General features: G+C 36.8%; 1 protein-coding gene and 1 pseudogene across 2 annotated transcripts; both read left to right on the forward strand.

Moving 5' to 3' along the window:
* Nucleotides 1–2,595: 2,595 nt before the first annotated feature.
* On the forward strand, nt 2,596–4,099 carry LOC129288839 (disease resistance protein RUN1-like; annotated as a pseudogene).
* Nucleotides 4,100–4,116: 17 nt separating this feature from the next.
* Nucleotides 4,117–6,830, forward strand: LOC129288838 (disease resistance protein RUN1-like). 2 transcript variants are annotated; one of them, XM_054925628.1, is made up of 4 exons: nt 4,117–4,248; nt 4,555–5,271; nt 5,919–6,362; nt 6,458–6,822. In XM_054925628.1, the coding sequence occupies exons 1-3, from the start codon at nt 4,165–4,167 to the stop codon at nt 6,318–6,320; spliced, it is 1,203 nt and encodes a 400-aa protein (XP_054781603.1). In that variant the 5' UTR covers nt 4,117–4,164; the 3' UTR covers nt 6,321–6,362; nt 6,458–6,822. The 2 variants fall into 2 exon arrangements, with proteins under 2 accessions (XP_054781603.1, XP_054781604.1); XM_054925629.1 differs by lacking the exon at nt 5,919–6,362 and having other exon boundaries at nt 6,458–6,830.
* Nucleotides 6,831–26,534: the final 19,704 nt, after the last annotated feature.

The following is a 26,534-nucleotide window of genomic DNA, read 5'->3' on the forward strand; positions in this document are numbered from 1 at the left end:
ACTTTCAGTCCTTATTGTAATAAAAATATTTTGAGTTCAAAAGCTTATTAGATACTCCTCTAATCCTATTTATCAGATAGAGAAAGAAGAAGAAATTTGATCATATTTATAAGGCACTTACTAATTTTCAATGCTCATCTTTACTTTTTTATCCTTAATAAATTTTTTGAATAAAAATATTAATAATAAGATTTAAGAATATTTATTAGAAGTAAATGTGAAAACTTATTAAATTTTAAGACAAAGTTAATGAAATTTAATGTTTTTCTTGATTTTGTAAAACATGCTAGAAGTAACTTATAAATAGAACTAAAGGGGATATATAATAGTTTAATGATTGAGATAAGATTTGAAGAAAATATATACACGAAAGATCATATTAACGTGTTCAATATATATTTTTTTTAAAAATAATGATCAATCTACTTATATTACTACAATTTTAATCTTAATAAAATTATTATTTTTAAACAATTATTAATTTTTAAATTAAATTATCGAACATCTCTAATTCTAGATTCGGCTCCATCAGCGTCGGTGATCATGGTAATTGACTAATTGTTACCGTTATTTTCCTTGCCAATTGCATTGGCGTGAAAGGAGGGCAATGCCATACAAACGGACGTGCACACTGTAATCTTTGATCTAAAAGTCATAAAGCTGGTTCCTTTAATGTCATTGACACGAAAGTAGAGCCCAAAATACAGAGATGTACCTAGTGGTGGACCTCCATTTATCAACGGTCTTCCATGGTTTTCATTGGTATAAATTTCTATACCTTTTGAATACTTCAATATTTTGTATACTACCTCCATATGTTGCTCATGGGACTTATTCATGAAATGGCTTGCCACAACCACAGGAAAGCTTATGTCTGAACCTGTTTGGGACAAATAAATTAGCTTACCCACAAGTTTTTTATAACTTTCAGTGTCTACTGGCACACCATCTGGTTTATATTCTAGATTGCAATCACCAAGTAAACTTAGCAAAATAATAAGCGATGTTCATCTAACAAGAGCATTCTTGTCATTTCATAGGACCTCACTAGTGGCAAGATCTTCAGCGACAGTCCATTAGTTGGTACTAGCAACCATGAGTCGACCTTTTTTTCCAACAAAAAAAGGGCATTCTTGTCATTTCACACGTAAATTTATTTACATTTAAGCCCTCTAATACTGCAATATAAAATCAAAATCCTTTGATTTTTTTTTGAAAGGGGGGCAAAAAACTTGCTTCCTTGATCCTTTATTGCGATTTTCCCGTTTGTTTGTAGTACCTTGCATCTTCATAACAGGACCACACATGAACTTCATATGAATCTATTTGCTGCCACAACTGAATGAGAGTGATATAGTAGAGCTTCCTTGCTTAATCTCAAATAAAACAACAATGCTGGACGCAGTAGAGTATAACTCTAATGCAGCCACCTAAATATCTTGAGCGGAAGTGGAGAGCATGAAATTCCTCTTAGTATCGATGGTTACTGAGTTTATCAACCAATTAGACATGACTTGGTCATTCTCTATTCTCCATATTGCACACTTGGGTTTATTGGGATTAGGAGTAGAAGACCTTCCATTTCCATCAGTGTATTCTTCCTTCCCTTTGCCTCTAATGAACATAAAAAAGACTGCAACCATTGGAGGTAATTCTCGCCATCAAGCTTGTGGCTTGAAATTCGACTCGATAGGTCTGAGGTTTTGGTACTGCATCATATTAGAGCCAGAGGCTATTGTCTGGCTCGATTGGTTTGGGGCTTCATTTGAAGTGTGCGTCTCTAAGGTTGGCACTTTGAAACGTCCAAACTGGAGATGATGGTCTTCGTCTATGGTGTTCAAATGGTACGACACCTTGGGATGTGAGTCTAGGTTGAGCAACTCAGTGTTGCTTGCTTATAATGGTTTTTATACTCATTTTATCTTGCTGGATTGCATGAGCTCAGATATGATACTATGAGGAATAGAGGCTGCTTGCTCTTTTTTCTTTTTCCACAAATACATACTCAACCAACGTATGTACTTAGCCAAGTAGGGTAAATCTAGGTTAAAAGCTAAAAACTATAAATAAAATAACAGAAAAGGGTAAATAATGAACTTAAGTTAAACTCAATGTATTGGGCTTGGGTTTTTAGACTTCCAACAAACAGTTGTGTAGAGCTTATTTTTCTTTTTCTTTTTTTTTTTGAAAATCACTAAAAAAGACCTCACCACAAATTTATTCGCACATAAGGCCATAGGACATATTTCAAAAGAAGGTTTTTCATTGTCAATATTGTTGAGGGCTAAATGACATAAATGCCCTTACTAATAAAAAAAGCAAAAGTTGAGTAAGGTTCTTCGCTGTTAATATGTCACAAGGTACTTGGTTGTAACATACTATACATTATAAACAATCATAATTAAGTTGCACAATCTTGCCTACCTTTAAATGACTTAAAATCTAGAAATTACATCCTTCTAATCTGTAGCTGGTGTTTCAGGAACTTGTAACATTTTTAATCTTACGAAACAGGGACATTTTAACACTCTAAACAATTGAGAAATTATAAACTTATTATCTGTACTTCAGATTGTGGCTATCATTTCATTGCTTTCATATATAACTTGTAACATTCATTTTAAGGATTCTTCATAGAACTTGTATTGTTATCTAATATCTTGTTAACAGCACTGAAAGTGAGTTGATTGACCATGTTATTGAAACCATTACAATGAAGATAGATGACAACAAAAGCCTCTTTGTCGCTCAACACCTAGTGGGATTGAAGCCTCGCATACAAGAAATCATCCAATTGCTAAGTTGTAAATCAAATGAAGTTGTCATAGCAGGTATTTGGGGAATGGGGGGAATTGGCAAGACAACCATTGCTAAAGCCATTTACAATGAAGTTGGTCAAAGCTTTGTAGGAAAGAGTTTCCTTGCAAATGTTAGGGAAGCTTGGAAGCAAAATAATGGTCAAGTTTATTTGCAGGAACAACTTCTTTCAGGAATCTTAAAATCAAGAAGAATAACACTACCAAATATAGAAATGGGAAAAACAATAATCAAGGAAAAAATTTCTCAAAAAGGGTACTTCTTGTACTTGATGATGTGAACAATGAAGACCAACTCAAAGCTTTGTGTGGAAGCCATGAATGGTTTGGTCAAGGAAGTAGAATAATCATCACAACTAGAGATGAGCATTTACTTAAGATCCTTAGAGTGATTCATGTATATAGTACAAAAGAAATGGATGGAAATGAATCTCTTGAACTTTTCAGTTGGCATGCATTTAAGCAATCGATGCCTAAACACGATTTCCTAGAACTTTCAAGAAGGGTAGTGTCTTACTCCGGAGGGTTGCCACTAGCGCTTGAAATCCTTGGCTCGCATTTGTTTGATAAGGAAATACTTATTTGGGAAAGTGTTTTGCAAAAATTGCAACGAATTCCAAATGATCGAATATATGAAAAGTTAAAAATAAGTTATGATGGCTTAAGTGACCATACAGAAAAAGATATATTCCTTGACATATGTTGTTTTTTTGTTGGGAAGGATAGAAGCTATGCTACACAAATACTAGATGGTTGTGGACTTTATGCAACAAGTGGAATTAGTCGATTAATAGAGTTAAGCCTTGTAAAAATTGGCAGCAAGAATAAACTTGAGACACATGACTTACTGTTTGACATGGGAAGAGAAATCATTCGTGAGAAGTTACCAGATGAACCTGAGAAACGTACTAGATTATGGTTTCATGAAGATGTGCTGGATGTGTTGAGAAATAATATTGTAAGAATGTTTTCTCAATGACTTTCTTTTGCAAACTAAATGTCTTTTTAATGATTTAATTGCAATATTTCACAAAGTTCTTTTGCAACTCAAATGCACTATCCCTATTTTTTAATTGTCAATTGTGACTAAATCTTTATCATATATTTGCATTATTTTACATTTCAAGTAGTGAAATATCATTTTTGTCTTTAACAGGGAACTATAGCTATCAAGGGGTTGGCCTTAAGCATGTCAAGAAACAATTCACTATCCTTCAACACCAAAGTATTTAAGGAGATGAAGAGGCTTCATTTTCTCCAACTTGATCATGTGTAACTTTTTGGGGACTATGATTATCTACCAAAACAATTGAGATGGTTGTGTTGCTCGGGATTCTCCTTAGAAAACATGCCAATGAGCATATGCCTAGAAAAGATAGTTGCCATTGACTTAAAGTGGAGTAGTCTCGCAAAACTGTGGGACAAAAGCCAGGTACCTATATCAAATTACCTTCTGAAATTCAACACTGGTGACATTAATTTTATATAGTATTGAAAACCGGCTTAACCTAACCAATTGAACCAGTAAACTATTTAACCAACACCTTGCCTAATTCAATAAAATACTTTGTTTATGACTAGTTTGACTATAGTTCAACCATGATTTTGACCATTAATCCTTGAGTCAATACCTTGATTAGTTCAATGATTAGTTCAATTTTTAATACCTTGTATTTTTCATGTATTTTTCTCTTTTAATTTATTGTTTAATTTATTTTAAAATATTCTCTTTGCGCAGTTACTAGAATGGTTGAAAATTCTCAACATGAGTCATTCACATTACTTGATAGAAACACCTAACTTTTCAAGGTTACCTTACTTAGAAAAGCTAATACTCAAAGATTGTTCACGTTTGTCCGTGATTCATCCTTCCATTGGAGATCTTAAATATATCATTTTGTTGAATTTAAAGGACTGCAAAAGTCTTAACCATCTCCCAAGAAGTGTATATAAATTGAAATCTTTGAAGACTCTCAATCTTTTTGGTTGTTCAAAGATTGGAAAGCTGGAAGAAGATATCCAGCAAATGGAATCTTTAACAACATTAGTGGCAAATCAAACAGCTATAACACAAGTGCCATTTGCATTGGTGAGATTGAAAAGCATTAAACATGTGTCTATCTGTGGCTATGAAGGATCATCATGTGATGTATTTCCATCACTTGTTTTGTCTTGGATGACACCAAGAAATCACTCAAGGTCCTTGTTTCGAACATTTGGGATCATGCCATTTTTAATCAAGGGTCTGTCACATACTTGGTTAGCCAAAAGTCAAAAAATATTGGAATCAAGACCAAGCACATCTCAAGCTTTGCCTAAAAAAGCTCCTGCATTGATCGGTTTTCATGATGAGCAAGTTACCGCAAAAAGGTCAGAAAGATTCATGAGTTCTCTAACAATTCAGGTTGGTGGGTTCAATGAAGCTATCAATACAATTTTGAAGAGCATTTCTCAGGTTATTCTCTTGACCTCTCCACTATACCACCAACAATTTAACTCAATATTGAAAGAACACCTTTCAATATAAGTTCAAACAGCTATTAAATAATTAAATGTTTTGAGACTGAAATGTACGATATATACTATACAATGTGTTTTTACCAATATCATGTGTGGAAATGCACATTATGCTTTTAACAATGTTATGTTCTGTTTGTGTGGATGTGTAACAATGCATGCTAAATGCATTGCCCACTATATCTTGACCATTCATCACAGGATAAAATATCTAAATTTAATAAACAAATAGGAAACTTTCATCATATTAAGAGTTTACGACTAATTAAATTGCCATCAACTCTTTAATTAATTTTTTATATATAATCCTTAGAAACCTCAACGATGTATTTTTAATTAAAAATAACAGTGGTTTAATACTCCATTAGTTTATTCTCAAGAAATATTCCTAACTAAGTGCTACAAAAGAGTCATGAACCTTGATATTTTTATTAGCTTGAACATATCATATAATGTTTTAGAGGAGTATGTCAACATAGTGAGTATTATGTTTCCTCTCTTTCCAATTAAGAGGGTGCCTCTTTTCTTTTCTTTTCTTTTCTTTCTTTCTTTTCTTTTTTTTGTTTTTTTTTTTTTGCGGAATAGGGATGCAATGATGGAGGGTTTGAGTATTCTCTTCTTCCTAGAAACAATTATCCTCATTGGCTAGTTTTTGAAAATGAAGAATCATTAGTATCATTTAAAGTGCCTTGTGTTGATGGCCGTTGCTTGAAAGGGATGGTTCTCTATGTTATCTATTCATCTGACCAAGAAAACATGGCATCTGCATATCCAGTTAGTGTCATGATACATAATTTCACAAAATATGCTAAAGCATCCTATGAGCAAGATGCTGCAACAATTTATGCTGATGATGAATGGAAGAAAATATTATCTAATTTGGAACCCGAAAATGAGGTGGGAGTTATAGTTAACTTTGCCCATAAATATACTGTGAAGAAGACTGCAATATATCTAGTATATGTTGAAGAGCCGACATTAAGCTAAGCAACACTGAATAATCTCAAATCAGCTGAGACCAGAAGGGAGGTTTGTAATAATTTTTTTTAATAGGGACTTTCATGATATATATAGTATTTGCTTGCATTTATTCTAAGTATGTTTTGATGTTTGTTTCCGTGTAGGATATTGTCTCAAAGGGCTTCCCTTGGACAAAAAATAAGTGAAGAATGACAAGTGTCAAGAAAGCCAGTGAAAGAAAAGGAGCAAGAAAGATACATCTTCAGTTACTGTCACTTTTCTATAGACCACTTCATCTCTTGTATTATAAATATAATCCTCTCACTCATTCTGTTCAATGATAAAATAATCAATTCCTGTTATACAGTTTATGATAATTACTATGGTACCTGCTTGTCTAGGGATGGGTGTTAAAGCCCATTGGACCTTTGTTTAAGTGACTCAAACCCTTGAACTATGGATCTAAATCCATCACCATTTAATCCAAACCCTGACTTAAACTAACTGACATCATCTTTCACTTCTCCATTAATTTATCGTTTCATTCACTCTTCAGAAGCAAATGAAAGACAAAGCAAGAGAAGAGAGGGCTATTATTAGTCAATCTAGCCTCTCTCCTCTTCAAATTCTAGACTGTAATATCAAAATTGCACGGTATTGATTATTTTTAAAATTCTAACATCTAAATGATACTTTTATAAACTGTTAAATTTGAATCATCCAAAGTAATTTCATCTATAAAGTACAGATTGAGCAGAAGAGAGGAAGTGAAAAGTGGCTGTGGAGGGAAGTTGAATTAATTATTGAACTTTAAGCTTTATGTTGATGAGCATTTCTGTGCTTTTGGTAAAGTGAAGAAAATGTTATAATACTACTAAACTTCCATTGAAAAAATATTGATTTGGAGATGTTTTAAAATTTGAAGGTTTGAGGTGGCTTCAGAGTTTGAACTCTGTAGGTGTGCAGACAAGAATAAGCAAATTTACTATCTTCCATATTGATTTTTCTGCATTTGTGTGACTGTTTGTTCAGTGAGCATTGTGGTTTTCGACCCAATACAGGGAATGGTACTGGAAAGTGTGATCTTGGTTTCTCTAAGAGGCTTGAAGAAGGAAAGTGAAGTAAGCCTCTATTCTTGTTAATCTTAGATGAATTCTTATATCATGAGTAAACAGTAAAATGAATATTTGATTTAAGACGTATTGAACTTAGGAAATGAGATTCTTGATTATGGTGTTGGATCGGAGGAGATAGAGATCAAGTATTTGCCTTGACTCATCGTCATCTTTCTTCAATCATGTGTAATGTCTAAGTGCCACTTTCATGGGACAAGCACAAGCTCTTGTCAAATTTTTATGCAGGACTTTTAATTTGATGCTAGTTTCATCAAAAAAGTGGCACATTTTGGCTCTAGAACTATCAGGAAAGAATCATGAAAAAATTATCGAACAATTTTAATTCTTTAACTAAAACGTTTCTAAAGTGAGCTCAATTGTTGTTCAGACAGCTCGTCTTCGATCCCTTTTTTATTTTCCTCGATAAATTGTCATCACTAATGTCCGCCAACTAATCAAGTATTTGCCTTATCTAATGTTCGAAAAAAAATTAAAATGATTTAGGGGGGAAAAAAAACTCAAACGATATGCTATTATTTGGCCAGAGCACCTTTAGACACCCAGATAAGGATAAATGAGAGATTTCAGAGCAAGTGAGAGATAAGTGAAGCATAACTGAAGGCGAAAGTTAAATGAAGGAACCAGAGAAAGAGAATCGCACAACGGAGATTGAAGAGACGAGGGGTGAGGGAGCAGGAGGTGACGAGCTGTCGTCCGTCAAAGAGTGAAGTGAAGGTGACGAGTCTGTCGCTCGCGCTGAAGGCTGTGAAGCGTGACTTTGAGCTTGAGAAGGTAAGTCACGGTTGCTTGTCAGAATAAAATAAATTAAATTAAATTAAAAAAATAAAAAATAATTAAAAAAAGATGAGTGTGCATGTTCATTAAAAAAAAGAATAATTTAATTTATGAGATTGTAAATCATGATTTATGAAATTTTTAAAAAATGTGATACTTCCTACATTTACAGTATATATTAATGAGTTTTTTTATATTTATCATGAAGGAAAGATGATTTAGTTTATTTTTATATTAACTTTTTTAATTCATTACATTTCATTTCATTCTAATACCCAAAGGTGACCTGTGCATTGTTTGCTTTTTGTGAGTTAAAAATAATTTGTCAAATGTTCATTTAATAAAAATTAGTAAAAAAATAGTTGTCCTAACATGTTTGGATATATTTTTTTTATGTTAATTGAAAAAATTACACCTAAATAGAGAATTTATAATTAAGAGGTCTTATAAAATTTATAAAATATTTTCAAATCCTAAATTTTGTATATTTACAACTTGAAAAGGGAAATTTATAATTAAGTAATGAACATTTACAACTTAATATTATAAGTTATTATTTTCTTTTGCAAGTTATAAATGCACGGGATTTAAAATTTAGGAGTATTTTATGAATCTTATAAGACTTTTTAGTAATAAATTTTCTTTTGTGGAACCTAAATGTAACTTTTCCAAGTTAATTTGATAACATTAAAATTATTTAAATTATGTAACATAATGAAAAATACTTTTAAATATGCAATTATTAAAATAAATGTTGACTTTTATGATTTGTAATTTCTGTTATACAAACTATTCATATTAGAAATGTTTGAAAATTATATATATATATATAATGAAAATTTTAAATAACATAAAATTTAATATGTTAAATAATAAAGATAAAAAATATGAAAAGTTTGATATGTTAGATAAAAATTATATAAATAGTCAATATACATTCAAACTAAAAATTAATTGAAAAAGAATTAAGGGTAGCATAATAATATCAAAAATAAGTACCTATTTTAACTGGTTCATTAATACTCTAACCCTAAATGCATATTTCAAAAGGGTAAAATAACAAATTTAAACATATACTATTTTTTGAAGAACATCTTATAGCTTAAATTATTAGATGGTACAAAATAAATCATGAACTTTCAAAAATGGAGCATCAGTAGCCCATTGTTAACTTTGACTAATAGATGTTATGTGGGACCCACAATGACACGTGGCATGACATGTTAGTATGATAAAGTTATAAATTTAGCTACAAACTATTTTTTGAGAAGTACTAGGTAGTCTTTACTATAAAAAAATGGACCATCCAACACCTTTCCCTCAATTTTGACCAAACACTGTTTGTTTTTATACTTATGAGGCCCATAAGGCATTAATCTATCTAATTTTTTTGCCTTTGTTCTCAATATTAGCTCCAAAAGAAGAGATTCAATGAGTTTTTATTTAAAGACATTCACAAAAATGATAAAAATAAAATAGAAGCTTGATTTTATTATACATGAGAGAAGCTTGATTCTAACTTAATTTAGCCATTAATTATTTTTCTACTTTGTTAGCGTCGTCTTTGTAAATATCTTCAAATAAGAACTCTTTGTACCTTTTCTTTTTGAGCTGAGATTGAGAATGAAGGCAAGAAGATTGAAAAGATTAATACTTTGTCAAAGGTATGAAAATAAATGGAGTTTGGTCAAAATTAAGGAGAAGGTGTTGGATGGTTCATTTTTTTATAGTAGAGGCTACCTAGTGCTCCTCAGAAAATAGTTTGTGGTTAAATTTATACATTTACCATGCTGACATATCGTGCCCGTGTTGCGCCACGTGTCATTGTGGGACCAACATTATGTCTTTCAGTTGAAGTTAACAGTGGGATACTGGATGCTCCATTTTTGAAAGTTCGTGATTTATTTTGCTCCATTTGATAGTTTAGGCTATTAAATGCTCCTCAAAAAATAGTATATGACCAAATTTGCACCTATATGACCAAATTTGCGCCTTTACCTTATTTTAAAAGCTCCTTGAAGTTACATTAATCAAATTCATTTTCACCCACTTTTTCAAAGCATTTTTGAAATGTGATTTCATCCAAAACAAAAAAAATTACCCATATAACTTTTAGCTTTTAGGAAGTTGAAAAAATACTTTATAAATACTAAAAGTTGCTTGCCCTTGCCTTATGTTACTCACTTGTTTTGGAAAAAAAAAAGCCTTATGTTACTCACTTAGACACTCAGTCCTTCTTTTTGTTCAAAAAAAAAAAAGACATTCAGTCCTTTAAGCCATTCGTTTTGGCCTTTTAACTATAAAATATACATGTTTTATGACTTAACCCAAGTCCAAACTTATTGATCATGCTTATAATAGTCAGATATATTGGAGGCCCTCTTCCGATAATAACATATCAATCAAATCTACCGATAAAGAGATTGAAAGCCAAAAAGGTGATCTTAATTGTAAAATTTGGTCTACCATTTGAAAATGACCCACCTATAAAAAAATTAAAATATTTTTTTGGAAATAGGACCAACTCCAAAAAAAATTATGTTAGATAAGATGAAGCTAGTCCCTACTGTAGAGTTTGCCCCTTTGGCTATAATACTCTTGATACTTCAATCCACATCTTGCATGATTGTATAAAATTTAAAGGGGTATGGATAAAATTAGTTAAACATTATTGTTCGTGGTTGAACAATAAATACCGGGCGTGCCAGAAACGATAAGTCTCAATAGATAATGAAAAGGGTCCTGAGTTCCTTTATCATAGTTCACTTGGATGTAAAAAGATATAAGGCTTTGGTAGAATAAGTGTATGGTTTTATTGAAGTGTAAAAAGATTACAAACTAAAAACTAAAAACTGAAAAAAAAGGTTAACGAATGTAAAATGTGCAAGTCTTGATGGAGTGTTGACTAGTTTCTTCTATATTTTTTATTTCTATTTATAGTGTCAGAATAATGGAAGCCTTTTTCTTGAAACTTAGCACGTTCTGCGAAGAATCAGGAATCTCACGAAACTCATGGCATGGTCTCTTCATTTTGATAACTAGCCCGTTTCCTCGAACTACTTGGGCGTAGATTTCAGCATTATTTAGGATTGTGTCTTCGTGCCAACGGTCTAATATTTGCAGCCGATGAGATTTTAGCTTGTTTACTTGTTGTGGCCTTTATTGAGCTTTAGGGTCAGCCCCTTTTATTTATATTGGGCCTGATGATTCAATTATTCAGCCCAACTAACCTTGTGACCTATTTGAGCGACATTTCATATTTAGCCTAAACAATACCCCCTGCATGCTAATGGCTAGTAACGTAAGCCACGTGGCATGTTTGAAAAAATAGAAATGTCACTTCGCTTCTGAGTGCCGTCTGCTGATATAAACTCGTTTCTTTGTTCTGGTCACTTCTCTTTCCCTTTTTGCCATTTCTTAAACATCAAGTTTTCAATCTGCTGCATTTCTCTTAACCCAACTTTCAAATGGCTTCTTCTGCTCCTGCTCTTTCTTCTGCTGCCGCTCCTTCTTCTACTTTGGCTGGTAGTCTGCTAGATTCTCTGGCGACTATCCAAAACCCAGTTAACTTGCTTAGCGTGCTTGTGACGGTATTTTTTAGTGGTCTGAAAAACCTTTTTTTTTCCTTTAGATTGGTTTCCCATTCTAATAGTCATCCATCTTTTTTTCAGGAGGATTCATCATTCCATGAATTAGTGGATTTTTGGTAAATTTCTCGCTTCTTGTGTTTAGCGCTTTTACTTTATTGAAAAGTATGCTAACTGTGCTTCATTTTTTCCAATACTTCACCTTGGAGTTTTCAGATCTCTAATAAGAGCGATGTTGGGTACCTGATGATCTCTCCCAACTTGTCGAAGTCACTGCTCCCATTTAACCAAACCTATGGCCACTGACCTCTATTCACAACTTGGTATTGGTCTGAATGACCCCACCCTTCCTTGAGTCATCCTGCTAAAAGCTCAGGAATTGGTCCCGCTCTCTTCTTGCTTGGGTCAATTGGGTGAGGCATTCAAAGTCAGAACATGTACCTCAGTGGAAAGAGATGGGTCTATATGACCTTATCCAGTTATCTTTGGCTGATGTCGACATCGCCGTGGAGCTTCTAACGACCTTCCTCAGCTTTTGGGTTCTAGGTTGCAATACCTTCATCTTTAAGCTCAACCCGATGTCCCTTACGCTATAGGATGTCTTCATGTTCCTGGGGTTGCCTATCACCGGAGAGGAGAACTTTTATGCGATCCCCAAAAAGCAAGACTCCTATACCGCCCTCCCTACTGATTTAGAGAGCAAGATCAGGAGTATGGGCTCTTACGCGAAAATTATGGAGCTGTTTTCTGAAAAGCTAGCCTCTGAGCCTATCACTACCATGGAGCACCTGGTCTTTATATGGATCCCATTGAGCCAATGAATCCTAGCCTCGAGGGGAGTAAAGCCTGTGTAGCTATACTTAAGGATCACCCAATCCCTGCTTTATGGTAACCAAATAACCTTGAGGACTATGTTTCTATACTGTCTCTACAACGGCATGAGGGAGTCACTGACTAAGAAGCCCTTCAACAACTTCTATGGGCCCGTCTAGTTTCAGAAGTTATAGACAATGACCTACTTCCCAAATCTTTGGTAAGAGCCATTCCCAGATGATTCCCGCGTCAACCACCCCTTCACTTGTCTTTTGTGTGGTCATCCACTGACCGAGTTAAAGAACTTTTTTAAGTTCTTCTATCAACAAAACTGATCTTTGGAGAGGACCTTAAAAGCTTTTAACATCCCAAACCATTGCCTTCCCACTTAGTACAATTATATGGTGTAGAAGAAGAATAAGCCTGCGAATCCCCTAAGGGATGAAATCTTCCTTTTGGCTACCACTCCCCAGAAGATGTGGCTGCCGTACACTGGCTCCTCCTGCAAGTTTCTAAGGGTATACTTAGAGTCTTATCATCTTTAATTGGTAGCAGGCCAGTTTGGACGGAGCCAATGTATCCCTCAGGGCCTGTCCCCCCAAATTAGCGTGGAGCTATTAGATAGGGACACTATCGACCAAATAGCCGTTCCACTCACTACTCATAAGCAATGTAAGGTAGAACTTATAGATAGAGATGCCTACCTCCACTTCAACAAATGGTGGCCCTAATGCTTTAGGCGCATAATAAAGAGCCACAACAATAAGTATTATCTCCCGCATTTGTCTTAGTTTTATCCTTCTTATTTTGTACCCCAGACTAAACCTGTTTTATTTTTTATAGGCCGTGATTAGACATAATTTCAAGTGTTGATGACATTCTTGAGGGGAAACATTGACGCCCCCGCCACTTTTGAGACCCAGACGGCCCCCTCATTAAGGATCGTGGTCCAGGGGATGGAGTAAGACAATGCTTCCTCCCAAGTTTCTATTCCCCCAGTCTCCAGAAAGCTCAAGGCTAAGAAAGCTCCTCCAGTCATCCTAACAAAGGAGATGTTCCTGATAAGAGGAACTGGGCTCCATCTCCATTACTTGAAGCTAAGAAGAGGAAGAAGACGACGCCCCTTCCACTCGACCAACCTTTTTCTACCCTCTTTTGACTAACCCCATGCCTCAGAAAGGAAAGCACATGTATAAGCACTAACAGACAATGATCTTATTAGCAGATTCTGACAATGATAGAGTGAGTTCTATTTAATAAGGGGAGAAAGAGACCCAGCTCCCAGATCTCCAAATGGTCACTTTTCATGTCACTGTCACTCCTGAGCCAACACCTATGGACCCGATTAAAGTTACTCAGGAGGTGACCTATGAGGTAATAGAATGTGATGAAGGTCTGGGGGCTGCCCTATCTACTGCAGCCCTAGGTGGTTTAGAAGACATTGGGGCTGCCCTTAATTAGGGAAAGGCTTTCACCACAGCCCCGAGTGAAGTTGGAGTTTAGGATCTAAGGTCTTGTTGCTACCGAGGGCCCCAAAATGGTCTCCTTAATCAGTTTGATCCTTCCCTCCTACTCGTCAAATATTCAAGAGGTTAGGAGCTCTGAGAGATCGCTAGAAGGATTCCAAACGATATCTGTGAGTAACACTTTAGTCGCTTTGGTCCCTACATAAGGTGACTCAGTATGGGGTTAAACTAACTCTTCCACTTTTACGGGCCATGTGGAGAAGGCTCTGAGCTCGGTTGCATAGTCTGCACATACTCCTCCCCCTTCCATGAGCAAAGATAAAGTACTCGTGTACCCAATTTAGGTATAGTCTTGTTTTGCTTTTTTCTTTCTAGTCCTTTCAGTTTCTTCTTGGTCTTTTATTGTTGACGTTATTTTGTTTTCTTTAGCTGGCTATACTGAAGGCAGTGCCTACTAACGCCTCCTATCCTGTATTTGCATCCTTAAAATGGACATTGTATTGGATGCTGGGAGGGTTGTACAGTTCCAACCCAGCCACGATCCATTCCTCATCCTTGGACAAAATTTCAAGGAGATGATTCGAGCTCTCAAAGCTATGGAGAAGGTGATCTCTATGTTTGAGTTGGCACTCCTACGAGCTCAAGTCCCGACGTGTTATGGCATTATCAGCTAGTGCCATAAAGAACTCCCCCTCCTGTCAGAGTATTTGAAGAATAATTGGTTAGTGAAGGACAAGTATTTGGCTACTAAGGCCTGGATGATTGCTGCTACTAATCGAGTCCAGGAGATTTCCCCTTGTGTGGATCACCTCTGAGTGCTATGAGCTAAATTGGCGGACTTGAGGCGCCAGCTCGTAGCAGTTGAAGAAGAGTTTATGAGAGCTGAAGCTGAAGATGGTCCCGCTGAACCTAAGCTAGAGGTCACCACTAAGGTTTTGGATGAGGCACAGGCCATTTCAAATGCTAAGCTTCAGTCTATGCTTGAGTTCAAGACAGCCCTTGCTCACCATCAAACCCTTTCTCTGGATCTGGAATCGGCTTTAGCGACATGGGAGACCATGTGCAGTCTTTGTAAATAGTGTATCTGTATATATACACATTTTTTGTTTCTTTTATTATTTATTCTTTATTCTTCATTCTTATACTCCATATCCTTTGTAACATGATTCAAACATAATAATAAAGAACAAATGATTTTTTTCAATTGTGTGACTTTCGTATGCCTAAAGGCCATTCTAGGCCTTAAGTCCTTTATCGCTTTCTTATTATAATGACGGTCGATATTTCTTCAAATACTTCCCATTTATGGCCCGTCTGTGTGGAATCTCGTCGACGCTAGCTAACATGTATGTATTCCCTTTAAGTACTTCATCCACCTTAAATGGTCCTTCCCAATTAGGTGAAAACTTACTAAGTATTTGGTCTTTAAAATCAGGTAGTAACACAAGTTTCCACACGATCTCGCGTACTTGAAAGTGTTTCCTTCTTATCCGCTTATTATATATTCTTGAAACTTCCTTCTTCTGGGCGATCATATGATCGAGTGCTTGTAAGCAAATTTCATCTAACTGAATTAACTCATTCATTATAGCATTGTTGTAGTCATCAGACGGTCTTCCTAAACTACTTGCAACGTGTAACAAAGGGACTGCTATTTCCATAACCAAAACAGCCTCGTGCCCATATGTTAACACATACGAGCCGTAACATTCTGAGTTTTAATTCCCTAATTAATTAAACCTAATTAGAGTAATTAAGTAAATTAAAGTGATGTGTAGCCAAAGAGGTCTAATAATCATGTTTGATGCTATTTTAGCCTTAGTTGTGGGTTCGGTATCGAGGCGGACCACCCAGGCATCGAAAGGAGAAGAAAAGGAAGAGTTGAAGTTGCTGTGCCATACATCGCGGTGGGTAGATTGTCCGCCGCAGTGCACAGCCATCTCTGAGCGAGGGAGGACCTCTCTGTGCCATGCGTCGTCTGTACTTTATCAAACGCGAAATGAGATAGAAAAAGAAAGAAAAGAAAGGAGAGAAAGGAGAGGCATGCTAAAGCTTTGCTAGGATTTACTTGGGGACCACTTTGAGAGTATTTTGAATGCCACAAACACCCAAGGTAAGTATCATACTCATTAATCTCCCATTTCCTTCCACATTTATGAGTTTATGGTTAGGGTTTGATAGTGAAAGTGGGATTTCAGTCCATATCAGTTATGGGTCTGAATTTGTTGACTCAAATAGAGTTAATAGGGATAGATTAGAGTATCTAATCCTCAGTATAATGAGTTTTGATGTTTTGAGTTGTTGGGCACTATAAATACCTAAAAATCTCATTTATTATAGGTGGTTGGAAGTTTGTGATGCCATTAATAGGGATTTAATGGCTCACTAATGTTATTAGGGGTTAAAGATAATGATTAAACCTAATGGTTAGGTTTCATCCCTTGTAAAGTGAAGGTTGGCCAATTTAAAAGTAGAGATTGAGGGTTTAAATGTTTGAGTTTGTTACGTTGATGGAATTCAACTTGGTTGATTGTAGTTTTAGCTCTTGGTCACCTATTGGAGTAGAAATTCAAACTTGAAAGCTAATTAATCGAGGGGTAAACCTTTGACCTCTCAAAGGTTTGAGGTAACTGAAAGAAAATTTTACTTTAGGTAGTTGTATGTTAATTGATTGTTGAGTGTGAATGGTGAATGTTACATGCATGAGATTAATTTTTATGTAAAACTATATATATTTTTCATTGAGTGTATGGAAATGCTATTTTTGACTTGAAAGTGCAATATGTAAAGTCAAGAGAGTTTTAACTATGAATATTATTTTTGTTGTTGAAAGATGTATGTGATGAGGTATAAAGGTAGTTGTTTGTTAATGAAAAATGGATTTTTGAGAAAAGGTGAGACTACACACTTGGATAGCGCAAGGTCGTGAGCCTAACGTGGTTGTGATAATAGTGAGTAAATGAAAGCAAAAAAGTAAACTCAAGTGAGAAATGATTATAGCATGATTAGTAGCGGGAGTTCGCCTCAGGATTTGGGAATAGAGAAAATCCATATGGTAATTAGGCTACCCTCTGGTTCATGAGGGCTATAGCCTTGTCCCACTGTTTATCAAGCGATTGTCCCATAGTTTGTTAAGGGACTAAAACCTAGCTATCTTCATCGATTATATAAGGAGAATAGCTTAGGGTATGAGACACCCCAGGGATTCAAGAATGGGGGAAGTCGTGGTCTGAGAGTGAGTCCTGTGATCTTTAGCCAGGTTACATCTCACAATTGGTGAGTTTAAGTAGTCTAGTCACACGGATGGAGCCCTAATCAGTGTTATAGCCCACGGTTTTAGTCTAAGGAAATAAGGAGGATATAAGGTTGGATGATGATTGCCTAAGTAAATATATGATGTGTCACAAGTGCTAAGTGGTGGCAGGTCACAAGAGTAGGGGTCATGTCACATATATGAGAATATGATCATAATACACTTAGTTATATGAGTAAAGAAGCTATAGAGTGATAAATGATAAATTGTGATATATGTGGACTTGTTTTACATGTTTGATCTCCCTGTGCATGTATTTGTTTTATAATTGATATATAACTGCATAGGGTAAGGTTAACCTTAGTTACTAAGTGGCTAGACTCACCCCTCTTATTTAATACTTTTTAGGCTCTAGCTCTAGTGTTGAGAGGGAGAAGACTAAAGAGGCGGGAAATTAGCATATTCCTACTATATGCCTCTAGTTTACCTTTAATTGTGTAATAGTATATGGCTTACCAATTCTAGGATGCATATTACTTCACCTGCACTATTTTGGTTGTTAAAAATGTTAGAATTGTATTTTGGGCCCTTAGCCTTTGTGCATGTTGATATATATATGTTTATAGGGTCAAAATACTAGTGCAAGTGTAGAAATGAAGATTTGAGCATGTTTTGAATTATTCGAGTTAAATGTAATGGCAAATTACCTCCCCCTTTGTTTTTGGTAAATTGGGGTTAAGGAGTGAATTTTTGTTATATTAATGTTTCAGTGTTTGTGACGTGTTATACTAGTAGTCTTAGGTCTATTGGATATGGTCTAGGTGTTAGGAAAAGCTTTTGACACTTGCTGAGGGTTTTGGACACCCATTTTGTGTATAAGTGTTAAAAAGTAGTTAAAGTGTGTTTGTGTATCCAACTTCCTAGTGTGATTTGCTTTAGAAGTGAAGCCCATGCCATTAGCTATTTCATGTAGAGAGCTTTCTGTAGACACTAAGATCACGTCATTCGGATGTCGAACAGAGAATCGGGGCGAGTCGAAAGTTCCCCTAATTTTACTGTCAAATGACAGCAGAGCCAGTAGAATTTTGTGCAACACGCCACGGCGCATGGCGCTCGAGCCGTAGTGCATGGCATAGAAAGCAACATTCCATAGTGCAAAATGCCTCTGCCGTAATGTATTGCTCTGTATTTCAATACATAATTTGTTTTCAAATGTTTTCGACTTCTTTCACTCCTCTGAGATATCTTATGCTTTCGAAACTTATTTTTACTCTGATATGAAAGGTTTTGATTAATTTTTAACTTGTTTCTATTTAGAAAACTTGGGATCCTTTCCTTTTGGATTAAACCTTGGTAATCACTTTTTGAAGCTAATCCCTAGATTACTATGAGCTTTATTTGTTAAGTGTGTTTAGTGGAGTGAAAACGTTACACGGGCTCGTGCTCGTAGCTTCTCTCTTAGATGTCTGGTATACCTATAGTGTCTTGGGCAATCGTACATGCCATTCTCGAGGATTCTCTTTAATTGTCTTCTTTAGAATTCTGAGGATGATCTTATTAGAAGCTTCGGCCTGTACATTTGCCTGAGGGTAATATGGCAAGGATGCCAATAACTTAATCCTACTTTCCTTAGCGAAGGCCTTGAATTCACTTTTGGTGAACATTGTCCCCTGGTCTGTTGTAATCATTTGAGGAATCCCAAACCGAAACATGATTTGTTCATGTACGAAGTTAATAACATCACCCTATTTTACTTTCTTCATAAGGACAGCCTCAACTCACTTAGTGAAATAATTTGTGGCCACTAAGATGAATGAGTGGCCCTTAGATGAGGTTGGATAGATTTTCCCTATTACATCTATAGCCCATCCTCAAAAAGGCTATGGTTTGATGATTAGATACATGTCTGATATTGGCACTTATTGTGTTGGCCCATGAGTCTGACATTTCTTACACCTCCTAGCATATTTGATGCAGTCACTTGTCATCGATGGCTAATAATATCCATACCTATGCATTAACCATTGCATCTTTAACCCCGAATGATGAGCCCCACAGACTCCCTCATGTACCTCTCTTAAAACCTCTATATAATCAGCAAAGGCCAAACACCTAAGTAATAACCCATCAAGGCCCTTTCTGTATAACTCATCTCCAATTAAAATGAAGTGTTGAGCACGTATCCTTATTCTGTAAGGGTATCATTAACTGGGATCTTGTAGATAACTTTTAAAATCATCTCACCAATCCCTAGCTAACCCTTGCGACACTACATTGCATTGTACTATCAAACGACGCTGAGCAACTAAGGGATGTTCTTTCTGTTCCAACATAATTACCTTTCTGGTGAGTTCGAGTGACAGCCTTAGCCCTGATGCTATTTAAGCTAGTTCATTGGCTTCCCAGTTTTGAGCTCGAGGAATGTGAGCCAACATTACTGTTTCAAACTCTTCTAGAATCTGGGAAGCCCTAATATAATACATCACTAAAGCCGGGCTCGTATACTTGTACTCACCAGTTAATTGCTTGATGACTGACTGAGAATCCCCTTCTATGACCAAATCATAGGCTTTCATTTCTTGAAGAATCTCGAGCCCTATGAACAATGCTTCGTATTCCACTTAGTTGTTAGTACACTCGAAATTTAATTGAAGAGATAATATCATTTTTATCCCCGTACGAGAGGTTATCACTATACCAGCCCCAGATGCCTGTTCAGTACTAGATACATCGAATTTAAGCACCAAGGCCCTAGATCTATCGAGAACACAAGTAGTTCTTGCTCATCTTAAGGGAGCCTGGCTGAGGGATGATCAGTCAAGAAGTCTACTAATGCTTGACTCTTCACTGATTTTTGAGATAAAAATATTAAAGAAAATTCTGCCAAGGCCAAGCTCCATTTCCCTATACAGCCCATCATAATTGGCTGATTAACCATGTATTTAATTAAATCAGAATGGGAAACCACATACACAACTGCGTTTATTATATAATGCCTTAACTTAGTACAAGCATAATATAGTGCCAAGCACGCTATTTGCACAGCTGAGTATCTGGCCTCTGTGGGAGTTAAACACCTACTTAAATAATAGACTACTTGCTCACATCCTCTATCAACATTTTGGGCTAACATACAACCTATAAACGTGGCGATAGAAGCTAAATATAATAAAAATGGGGCATTCTCCCTTGGGGTTGCTAAGACTGGAGGTTTTGTCAAGTGTTCTTTAATCTTGTCAAAGGCCACCTGATGATGTTCAGTCCAAGTGAATTCCTCAGCACTTTTAAGTTTCAAGAGTTCAGAAAACTCTTTCATCTTCCCTATAAGGTTCAGTATGAAATGCTTGAGATAATTAACTTGCCTTAGGAACCTTTAAAGTTCTTTCTTGTTGCTCGACGCCTTTACCTCTAAGATAACCCATGCTTCATTCCGGTCTACTTCAATCCTCCTTCTGTGGACTAGAAATCTAAGGAAGTTACCTATAGTTATACTGAAAGCACACTTACATAGGTTTAACTTAAGGCTGACCTTCCTCATTTAGAGGAAACTCATCTTCAAATGCTCAATATGATCATATGCCTTCTTAGATTTTATCATTATGTCATCTATGTATACTTTTAGATGCTCCCCTACCATATCATGGAAGATGGCATTCATAGCTCGCTAATAGGTGGCCTTGACATTTTTCATACCCAAGGGAATAACTACCCATTCGAATGTTCCAATGGAACCCGAGCACCTAAAAGTGGTCTTATGAATGTCTTCGTTTACGTAAATTTTATATTGTATCCAGAGAAGCAATCCATAAATGACAATAAAGCATTTTTAACCCCAGTATCTATTAACCTATCTGCAATAGACCTTGCATACACGCCTTTAGATGTGGCTGTGTTTATGTTTTAGAAATCTATGCAAAGAGAGCCACTGAGCATACCTATAGGGCCATATGAATCCAGCCCGTAGGAGGCGTTTGATCTCTTTTTCTACTCGTAACTCCACTTTCACTGACATTCTCTTGGCGGGTTGTTGGTGCGGTCTATAGTTTGGCTTTATAGGAAGCTTGTGTTCAACTAGCTGTTTAGCCAGCACTGGTGTTTCATTGTAGTCCCATGCAAAGAAGTCATTGAATTCTAGCAATATTAGCTTGACGGCATTCTTTTATTTTTTATCTAGTAATAAGCTAATGAATGTGATTCTCGGCTCTTCTAGAGATTCGAGGTTTACTTCTTTTAGTAGATCCTGGACCTTTGGGGCTATGTCTTTAAATTTCAAAGGTAGAGGGTCTAGCTCATACAGTTATGCTACCTTTTGGGTTTCACCTTCATATACGACTTTGGTCTCACAGATCTCAGGTTCATAGTCTTCTAGTTTCTCTTATATATTGTGCAACCATAGCTTTTGAATGGCCACATCTACTATGGCCTTTCTTCTGTTTGTTTCACTCATCAACCAGTTCTATGATGGGCTCGTGCCTCTTTGATGTTAGAGGCACTATAGTATTTATTGTTGTTCTATATGAAAGGATTCATTGAGACTTTCAAAACGTAAACGGGCCTACATCATCGTCGTAATACCTCACATCCATGAAGTTAGTGGTTGCTGTGAATGGCTTGTCTTTAGCCCAGACCACTTCTACCTCCTCTCCTTTCCACATAAGCAGCATGTGGTGCAGTGAAGAAGGTACTCACTCATTGGCATGGATCCAATCCCGACCTAAGAAGGGCTAGTATTGTAATATGATGCTGATCACAAAAAAGGCCGTTAGTGATGACTTGGTCTCGACATCAACCTGTAATAGTAGTACGCTGAAGACCTTAAATGCGGTCCCAGTGAACCCTACAACTGATACCTCAGTCGATATCAGATCATGCTCCTCTTATCCCATCTTGATCATCATGCGCGTTGGCAGAATGTTTATTGCCAAGCCATTGTCCACAAGGACCCTAGTCATTGGCCTCCCATTGAAATGTGCCGTGATGTATAAAGGCTTCAGGTGCTGAGTCATCTTCATGCTAGGTTTCTCCAGGATGGCCCACTTTGGTTTTTCTTCTATTGCTTGCAAAGTGATTTAGTAGACGGGCTTTGCAATCTCTTCTTTCTATGCCTGCGTGCTTATAGGTTCATACCCTTCTTCTTCTCTTAGCTCCATTGGGCAATATTGATACGAGCCCGTCTATATCGGCCCAAGAAGTTCTGTTTCTGCTGGCCCTGGGTACCACCAATGGTGGACTAGAATTGAGAAAGTAGTATTAACGAGACCATGCAGCAGAGGTTGAGCGATATTTCTCCAATGTGAATGGTCCCATTTTTTGATTTTCGGCCTCGCTTCCTTCATTCTGATCCTCAGTGGACTTCCTTCTGAACTTGCTAGCCTCTTGTTGAATGTCGAGGCTATCCTATACCTTGATTTTTTACTGTTTGAGGTATCTCTATGTAGACCACTTTCATTGAAGACATTGATTTTGGGTTCTCATTAAGTTAGCTGGGAACTTCTTGTGCCTCACGACTCTCTATTTCAAAGCGGCACGTTGCCAAGCAGAGTAACAAACTTGCTCGAGCCCTTAGCGACTTTTGGTTTTAAAGGAAGCTCTGTGTTACTTTCTGATATTGTTAATGGCGATAACAGTAGGCCATCAGGGCCTATATCCCAGCTCGTTGGCGTCCCCCTGAATGGTTCACCTGCTCCAGGGGGCGTTGAGTATTTTGTGAAGAAGTTGAATCTACCAGACAGTTTCCCTCGGCAATCCCAGACCACCTTAAATCCATCTGGCTTTGTCATTATCAATGCCCCCGGGCCAATAACCCATCCTGAGGGTTGTTTTCCATTTTTCTTCACTTTCTGCTGACTATCTTCATTTGGGTTTTCCTAAAGTGGTCCCAAACTACCTTGGAGCCATCCGAGCTTTTCATGTTCTGCCTTTCTGGGCCTACGTCCCATTTAGAAGACTTATTCTTACTGGACTGACTCGTAGGTTTCCTTGGGCGATCCCATACTGTCTTAGCATTTCCTTGAGTCACTTTATCCTTGTTCCAGACGTTCCAGGGTCTCCCATCCTTCTGCCTACCATCACTTTTCCCGGGCCGTTGTTTGCCAGAGTTTATCTCCGCCATATTGACTATAGCAAATGGTGGGAACAGATCCTAGTCTACAACTATAGATTCTTCCTTAGGGAATTTCAGAACTCCCTTATTGATCCAGTCTTGGACGATGTTCTTAAATCCCAAACATGCTTTGGTGCTGTGACTCTACAAGTAATGGTACTTATCGTACTCCTTCCCTCTTTGTTCTTCCTTTGAAGGGATTTTATGATCTATGGGCAGGGAGGTGAAGTTTTCTTTGAGGAGAAAATCAAAAATTTTCTCTATTTTAGTAATATCAAAGATATACTAAACTGCGTTCGGCCTTTTAGAAAGTTCTTCAGCCTTCCTTACCAGAGCTAGGCATGTGTAGTTACCAGCATTCTTTAGTTCTGCTACTTCCTTGTCTAGGTCTTCAAAATAGGTCCCTGCTGTAGTCCGTCGGCGATAGTCCTCTTCCTTGAGTAGTTTCTCATAACCCCATACCTTGGCCACAAGCTCATAGAAATCTCAAAATTCCATCCCCTGAAATTTCTTTCAAAGTTCTATATCTAGTCCTGCCTATGCTAGCTTGATGAATTCAGTTTCTGGAAGCGGTATGTGGCACCTGCTCTTTAGACATTTGAACCTCACTAAGTATTGGTCTGCCATCTCTCCAGCCCGTTGTGTAAGCTTGCAGAGTTCTGCTATGTTAACCTCTGGCTTTGCTTTATAGAATTAGATGTGGAACTTCTGTTCCATTTCCATCTAGCTGATGATTGAGTTATGGGGTAGTAACGTATACCATGTGAACGTCGAGCCCATGAGAGTATTTGAGAACAATCTCAGCTTCAAGTTAGCAAAGTTTTCATAATTAGCAATCTCGCCACATTGGATTGTGAACCTCCCAATATGCTCCAGTATTGACTGCATTCCGTCTCCTGAGAACAATATGAAGTCAAAGATCCTATATCCCCGAGGGTATGGGTTATCCCTGTCTATATACTCTGGATAAAGTTTTAAGAATGTGGGGCAGCTAATTGGCCTCAGCCCTGGTCCATATATATCTTGGACAGCATCCCTCAAGGCCTCCATGTTTACCAGTTAGTTCGATCTGACGTTTTAGGATCACCGCCATGCCCCCTAAGCCACTCGTGCCAAGTTCCTGTAGATAATACAAAGGATTAGCTAAAGGATGAGTGTGAGCAAATATTTAGGAGTTAGGGATATCTCTTACAAGTGCGCGGCCCCGATGGTCACTGGCCAGTACCTATATTGATTCCTGCTTGTTGCCCTTCAAGCAACCTTACAATTGAGCCTATTTCCAAAGGAGTGCCTCTCAATGATGCGACTATGTTCTTCATGCCTTCATGTAGAGCCTGCATCATGATCTGCTGTCGTTCTTTCTCCTTATGTTCTGATGTTTCTAAGGATAATGCCAATAACCTTTGGTTTTCTTCCAGTTGCTTATCCAGCCGGTCTTGAATTCCCCGTAGCACTTCTACCACAAGTCCTTTGGATATGATCAATGGGTTGGGTTGTCCACTTCTTGACTTTGATCTAGGGCTCGAGCTGCTGCTACCTGTTGTCACCAATACTATGTGCTTATAATGTTCAGCTGCTTTAACATCAGGCGATAAGTGTTCTGATCCTGCGTGCACAGAGATTTCTTCTGGTTTATGAGAACCAGCACCTATTCCATTAGTTCTTTTATCTTTTCTCATCCTTGCCATCTTTGTTACACAGGTCCCACCGGGCGTGCCAAAAATTGTTCATGGTTGAATAATAAATACCAGACGTGCCAAAGATGCTGAGTCTCAATAGATAACAAAAAGGGTTTTGAGTTCTCTTACCACAGTTCGCTCGAATGTAAAAAGATATAAGGCTTTGATAGAACAAATGTATGATTTTATTGAAGTGTAAAAAGATTACAGACTAAAAACTAAAAACTGAAAAAGGGCTAATGAATGTAAAATGTGCAAGTCTTGATGGAGTGTTGACTAATTTCTTCTATATTTTTTCTTTCTATTTATAGTGTCAAAATAGCGGAAGCCTTTTCCTTGAAACTTAGTATGTTCTGCCAAAAAATAAGGAATCTCACAAAACTCATAGCATGGTCTCTCTATTTTGATAACCAGCCCGTTTCATTGAACTACTTGGGCGTAGATTTCAATATTACTTAGGATCGTGTCTTCGTGCCAACGGTCTAATATTTGCAGCTGATGGGATTTCAGCATGTTTACTTGTTGTGGCCTTTATTGAGCTTCGAGGCTGGCCCTTTTTGTTTTTATTGGGTCTGACGCTTCAATTATTCAGCTTAACTAGCCTTGTGACCTATTTGAGTGACGTTTTATATTTAGCCCAAATAGTTATAAACTTAATGCCTTCTTTTCTCTTCCCTTGTAAGATTAGATTATTTGAAATGCAAACAATTGATGCATGAGGACCGAACACACGAGAAGAATTCCTTGACAGAATCTTTTCTCTCACTTATGTTGAAATATCAAGAAGGAAAGATGCAAAGCAATCTATTCTGAAGAAGATTATCATATTAGAGACATCATCTTTTCTTGTACCTAGGACATAATCAATGACATGAATTTATTCAATCAAGACTTATTTGCTTGTCTTGCAATTACAATAGATCCCAAGTAAAATGATGTCTCTCCAAATCTTGATTGGGTTAGACTAGATGTGGATGGCTCTATTGGCTTCAATGATGCTGTCACTTGTAAAGGACTCATTCATGGTGATCAAAATAATTGTATTAGAGCTTTCTTTAAATATCTTGGTTACTACCCAAGCATAGTGGTATAACTTTTGGCCATCCTTAAAGGCCTTATTCTTTGTTGGGATAGTAAATTCACCAAAGTTAATATTTACTTAGACTCCCTTGAAGCCCTCTCACTTATCCAATACCACTTCACCCAAAACCATCCCCTCTCAAAATCTATCAACAAGATCAAGAACTTTACCATGAGAGATTGTATGATAACTCTCAATCATACATTTAGAGAAGTAAATAATTGTGTGGATTCGCTTGCTTGTCAGGCTTTGAATGAAAATTTAGATTTTATAATTCTTGTTGGTTCACCTCTTCACTTTATGATCTTTAAAGCTTTTACATGACCTGAATGCTATCTCTTGCTTAGTT

Source organism: Prosopis cineraria, unplaced genomic scaffold, assembly GCF_029017545.1.
Source record: "Prosopis cineraria cultivar Desert tree isolate PC_DT_omini unplaced genomic scaffold, ASM2901754v1 PC12, whole genome shotgun sequence".
Taxonomy (NCBI): Eukaryota; Viridiplantae; Streptophyta; class Magnoliopsida; order Fabales; family Fabaceae; genus Prosopis; species Prosopis cineraria.

Excerpts from the sequence above, each read along its gene's own strand:
- LOC129288838 (XM_054925628.1), top strand. The coding sequence starts at position 4,165 with ATGCCAATGAGCATATGCCTAGAAAAGATAGTTGCCATTGACTTAAAG. Across the intron at positions 4,249-4,554 it reads AACTGTGGGACAAAAGCCAG|TTACTAGAATGGTTGAAAAT; the intron begins GTACCTATATCA and ends CTCTTTGCGCAG. Across the intron at positions 5,272-5,918 it reads TTTTGAAGAGCATTTCTCAG|GGATGCAATGATGGAGGGTT; the intron begins GTTATTCTCTTG and ends TTTGCGGAATAG.